The sequence below is a fragment of the Protomyctophum parallelum genome (genome assembly GCF_964188405.1).
Source record: "Protomyctophum parallelum genome assembly, chromosome: 9".
Taxonomy (NCBI): Eukaryota; Metazoa; Chordata; class Actinopteri; order Myctophiformes; family Myctophidae; genus Protomyctophum; species Protomyctophum parallelum.
Genome location: NC_139706.1, coordinates 17,516,455 through 17,522,454, shown reverse-complemented (window position 1 = coordinate 17,522,454; position 6,000 = coordinate 17,516,455). Strand labels below are relative to the sequence as shown.

At 41.3% G+C, this 6,000-nt stretch overlaps 1 protein-coding gene across 2 annotated transcripts in view; it reads right to left on the bottom strand.

The window, feature by feature from the left end:
* Positions 1-633: 633 nt before the first annotated feature.
* Positions 634-6,000, bottom strand: part of akap1b (A kinase (PRKA) anchor protein 1b) — a 28,284-nt gene continuing 22,917 nt past the window's right edge. For both annotated transcript variants that reach the window (XM_083773875.1, XM_083773876.1), the window contains exons 8-11: positions 5,785-5,852; positions 5,535-5,608; positions 5,374-5,439; positions 634-3,748 (exon numbers count right to left, since the gene is read on the bottom strand). In XM_083773875.1, coding sequence (XP_083630001.1) covers positions 3,686-3,748; positions 5,374-5,439; positions 5,535-5,608; positions 5,785-5,852 — 271 coding nt within the window. In that variant the 3' untranslated portion in view covers positions 634-3,685. The remainder of the gene's footprint in view (positions 3,749-5,373; positions 5,440-5,534; positions 5,609-5,784; positions 5,853-6,000) is intronic.

Sequence of the window (6,000 nt, the reverse complement as noted above, 5' to 3'; positions counted from 1 at the left end):
TAAATCTTGGAATCATCATACAGGAATGTAGTGCCCTCTAGAGGTGATATAAGTCTAGTGACTGCAGAAAGTCCCAAAACCTTGCATACCCCACACACACCAAATCCACAGCCTAAACTTAACCCAATACCAACAGCCCCGAAGTCAACCGTAGGCAAGGAAGTAGCCCGAGGCATGTCTGTCGTGCTCCACTGGGCATGAGCCCATCTCGTGTTTCTGTAGTGTCAGGGGGCTATAAAAGTATACCGACGGGCACATGGCGCTAGCATGGAATGTACACGTACACCCTCTCTTGCACATGACTGCTGAGTGCCAAGCAGGAAGGCATTTGGTCCCATTTTTATAGTCTTATGGTATCATGACCTGGCCAAGGGTTTTGAAGAACACATGCCTCCCAATCTCAGGGTGGACACTAACCTACAAGGCCACTGAACTAGCTGCCAAATCCAAAACATTTAGTACCAACAGCACCCAACCATAAACAATCAAGGCAACACCAAACCATGCTTAAAATAAATAAATAAAATAAATAAACACACCAAGCAACATTTGATTATTATTGTACCCCTACACTTCCTCGTTACCCATAACCCTCAACCATCAAGATGTGACACGAAAGCATACCATAAGAACTTTTAATAACTTTATTTTATTTATTTTTTTCCAATAGATCTGTACAACCATGAATTCAAACCGTTTGAGCCTAGCAAAAACTGACCGGTACATATTCAATGCTTGTGGGCAGGATTGCTTTAACACTCATTTAAATAATCAAATGATTAATGTCTAGCTAGGCAAACACTTCACACCAGGTCCTACAGACAGAGAACATTGCGTGGCTTTAGCTTGATTTATACTGCGTTGCACGACCGTGTCGCTTGCTAAACACAGGCAACACTGTCAGACTACGGAGTATAATTCAGGCTTTTAGAACCAGAAGAGGCGTCGGGATGATCAGAAAAAATAATAATAATGTTCCCTTTAGTTTCCATATCTCTCTCCAGTGTTATACAAAAGTACAGTGAAATATCTTATTTACACAGATCTGCACAAAGTCAACAGTTCTAGTTTGACCAAGCGGGGCTTATTTAATTTAATTATAATTGGGGAAGGGGAGAGGGGGGTACTGGATGTAGTGAAATGGAAGCAACAGTAGTTGACATGGAAATATTAATGTTCCTATTCCTCAGTTGTGAGGGTTTCTTGCAAACACCAAAACATCTCTTGAATGAGACATTTTGATGAGGTATGTCAGTCTCCTAGACTAGAGGTCCTATTTCAAAGGTTTCTAAGGACAGACATGATAAGAACATGTATTTAGCGTGATTGTTCCTGCCCTGAAGTTTATAGAACAGAGGGGGAAGGATCACAGACACTCTACTTTTAAATTCATCCGAGAGTGACCGAGTCAAATGATTACTTTAGTTCATCATTTAAAAGAGTAAACGTTTGAGAAAGTGCAACTCATCTGTGTTATGTTGACAAAAGTTGTGTACTTCAACTTTCTAAAGCTGCCAGTCCTTAGTCTAACAGTATAACAAAAAAGTGAAAATAAATTGAAATAGTTTCTTCTTCTTTAGCACCCAGTTAATCTAAATCAAAATAAAGCTGCCTTATTGCTAGTGTAGGATTAGTACTCTTGTCTATGGGGTAGAACCATTGAAAAAAACAAAATACTTCATAAAAATATGACAGATGTTGAGCAAATAACAGCTCGGTCGTCCCAAAAACAACTTCCTCATTTAGAATTACGGTTACGACATAGAAAGCGAAACTAACAGTCATAACAGCAGTCCAAAACTGGGGAAGTTGGAAATCAGTGCTTCCAATAAATCACACTAGGCATTATCATTCAATGTGTCCAAAATAAATCTCATTATGTACACTCTGTTCAAAAAGTGTGAAAACCAAATTCCAAAGCAAAACTCAAAAACAAAAACAAAATGCTCAACAATACAAGCTAGGTTTTGAAAGGCTTCCTGTAGTATGACTTGTTCTTTATGCTTATCTGCTCTGTACTGTAATGTAATACACCACTGACCTAAGAAAGGGCTGTCCCTTTGGTGGATATGGACCTCAATCATCACAATGTACACACAAACGACAAAGACTTTCGCCCCTAACGGATTCCTCGCCTTTGACATACTTGGTTCCTTTATCCCTCGACTTTGAATGTGAACAGAATGTGGCGCAGAGTGCAACAGAAATACCTGCTAGCGTGACACACAGGGTTCTAGAAGTAGGTAGGCCTCGACACAGTGAATACTGCAGGACAGTCACTCCTGGGCGGGTTTTAACATGCATATTGGAGACACAGAGTGGACTTGATGTAGATGCATTGGGCGTTCGTTTCAGTGTACTGCAGTACGATTATAACAAGATCAACTCAAAAGAAGTTGATTAGCGTTCCAGTCAGGTCGAGTGTCATGACCTGTAGTGCTCCAACATAACATGTGGATTCTGTCCCCTCCTAGTCCTTGGGACAGCTAGACTGGGAATTTCAGTGCGAGGGCTGGAGAACAGGGCGGAAGGAGGGAGTCGTAGCCCCCCTCATCACGTCGTAAGCAAATGGCCGTGTGGTTCTCGGTGCAACGAGAGCAGTCCGGGTTTGACCACGAGGAACAACGAGCAAGAAGGCTCAGCTTGTTGCTCCCCTTTCTGCCTACAGGCAGAAGCCTGTTTCTCCATAAGGCCACAGTGTTGTATGAAGGAGGCCAGGGCAACTCCACCGATATCGCGGCGTCTCCTGCACTCGCCCTTGTCAAACAAAAAGGGGAGAGGCAGGGCATGGTAGAGGGCACAGCACTCACCACACTCTTCTGCTTCACCACACCACTTGTCGGTCAAAAAAAAAAAAGGGACAATTGCTCTCTGCAGACAAATCCAATGACCATTGACCGACAGAATGTCGCACTTTTTTTTGGAAGAACCCAGGGAACCGCTATATCACCCATCAGACACTGACAGCATCTTGAGACGAACGAGCAAAGTGGCCACCGACCTACGTACAAGACTCTCACATATAGAACTATTGTCTGAAAAAAAGAATCTCCTGTACAACATGGAGGTGAATTGCCTTTTGTCACTGTACACGTGTGTGTATAGGTGACGGAACAGATGACGACAATGAAGGTCCTCTCCATTGACCGACACAGATATTAGAGTTGAGATAAAGATCCATAGCATGACAATCCAGTCGGATAGTGTTATCGAGGTCCAGAAGGATGTTTTAGGTAGGACGGAAAGGGGGAAGAGAAAAAAAATGATCTGATTTACCTTTATTTAGTTACAATATAGATTTCTGTTTTTAAAATGTACAAGTACTTGGTTTTTTTGTTCTTCTTCTCCTTTTAAGTTCTTTTGGTGTGTAGGGAGAGGGACAGAGAAAAGTACAGACATATTCTCAAGCAGTACTTGGTTCTCATAGGTTTTTCCTGCGTACAATAACTTTTTAATTTTAAAGGTGGTGTAGAAAAAACAAACAAAAAAAAAAAAAAAGCGAAAAGAAACAAAACAATCTCATATCCAGTAGTCATGTCCCCACTGAGGTGTTGTGAAAGACATCTGGTGGGTAATGGGGGTTGCAGACCCTTTCATCACCACAGGTCAGAAATGATGCAGAACGGGAATCGGAAGAGGGAAGATGGAGGGTGTGGAGGGCTAGATGGGATGGGTGGGGGACTGTTCAAAAGCTGTCCACCCAGGTTCCAAACCCTCTCTCTGCCAACGTACGATTCAACAAAATCACCTGCAGGGAGAAAACCAGTGTCCATTACAAGGATTTCGTAAATTGACAGCATCGACACACATTGACAATGACAGACATTGACAACATCGACATTGACCGAAACAATTAGGGATGCAATAATTACATAATGCATTATTGGTATTGGACAGATAAATATGATTCCCCAATATGTCACATAAATATGATCATTATGTGCCAACTAGATTGATACGTTTAATGTACTGCTTACAATGTCTGTGGTGTGGAATTTAGCCATACAAGGAAGGCAATATTGCTAATATGAACGTGGAAATAATTTCAATAACATGCACCCCTAAACGAGACCAATGTCTCTAGTTTGACAGCGGTAAATGCAGTTGTTCATTATCAGAGCAATTGACCCAGAAATTTGACCCACAGCTGCCAGCCGGTAGTGCCCAACATTATTACTTTAAAAAGAAATAGCCAATTTAGTTAGTTAATAGCCTATATAGGACATATTGCTACTTTTGCACAATATTGTCTATGACCAAGTATATAATAGGGCATTTATTTAAGAAAAAAACAAAACATGAAATATAGATACAACATACTGTACATGCTGTCAGGCAGAAACCACCCAACTCCAATTTTATTTCCAGGAAACGAAACTTTTATATTTTGCAGGAAATGGAAGAAAACCATATATTTTCAAAACAAAGCAATACGGACTCAAATATGCTATTGAGACTATATATTGTCAATTACTTGCATGAGAGGGGGAGAGGTGGTGGAGTTAGTTGCTTTCGCTTTTTTGAGGGTTCAATGAAGTTAAGAGGTTTTGTCAGAAGCACTAATAGTTTCACTGGTTTCCTCTCCAGACGATATGTAAAGAAAGATTATATTTCAGAACCAGACATGTCCCACAATAGAGCCCAACAGTCGTTGCCATGTTTTGCCACCATCACTGGCGCCTGAGGTAGAAATCCCATTCATTTCGTCATAGACATTTGAGAAAAGCTAAATAGGGGGGGGGGGTGTTTCCATGTAAACACCACTCAGATACATGGTGGCTACACAATACGTTAGTAAAGTAATCATTTTTATTTGACTAGTATTTTATTAAACGCGTTCATTTTAATAGTCATTAGTCATTTCTCCATGACCTTACATGAGCAGTTTTACAAGTAGGACACTTGTGGTAAGTCAACAGAGTGTTACATTAACCCATTTAGAGTGTAGGATGTGTGGAGCCGTCCTAGCTAATCCAACCGACGGATTGCGAGGACGTGTACTGTACACACGTCCTAGCGCATTTTTATGGATATTAAACGAAAGAAAAATATTAGGATTTTAGTTTTTAGTGCTGCTGCTTTTTATGGGCATGTGCAATATCAGTGGATACTATAGGTTTTTTATCTAGACGTATTGTATTTTACTTATTTTATGCCCGACCAGGACCTAGGTAATCAAATTTCGTTCTGTACTTGTATGGAATATGGGATAGAAACTCCTTGAACCTTGATATCTGCATGGCACCCCGAGCTGCTATTTTGAAAGAAATCCAGGCCGCGGATTGGAGAAAATGAATGGGACATTTACTTCCAGAATCGCACTCTTGAGGTTGATACCGAGGACCATTGCAGGAGCACTCCAAAAACACATACCTCATCTCCTACCATGTTCCACAGCTGAACCAATGGGAGGCCCGTGTTGTTATCGTAGTTTGAGACCTTCACAAGGAGAAAGAGCAAAATGCCAAGTCAACAAATTGATGACCTTGACCGTGTTGTACAGGCGTGCTCAGTGGTGAACGGCTGGGGTTTACCTGTGCAAGCAGTGGTACTCCTCTGGTCATCTCCTCCAGCGCTGTGCTGGCCTCCGTCGAAAACCTATCCTCTCCTGTTGTGAAGGGGAGTTATTCCACATGTTAAGACAACAGGTGGGCCTTGTGAGCACATAAGTTACAAAGTGAGTCTGTTGACAGATGTTAAATGTATAGCCGCTTAAACTGAATCACACAAAAATCTCTCTCTCTATATATATATATATATGAATACAAAGGATGGCACGTCTACCTGGAAGTGGGGCGATGTTATCAAGTAATACCTCAGCCCCTTGGAACGGCAAAGTTACAAAGTCCGACCTATGAAATAAACAAACAGAAAGAGTGAGTTTTTCCAGCCAAAGATGGCGTCGCAACTTTGAGACTGGTAACTACTTATTTTTATGTATGTGATGTATTGCCATGCTTTTTGTTCTTGCTAAATATAAGTCGCTCTGGATTAAGAGCG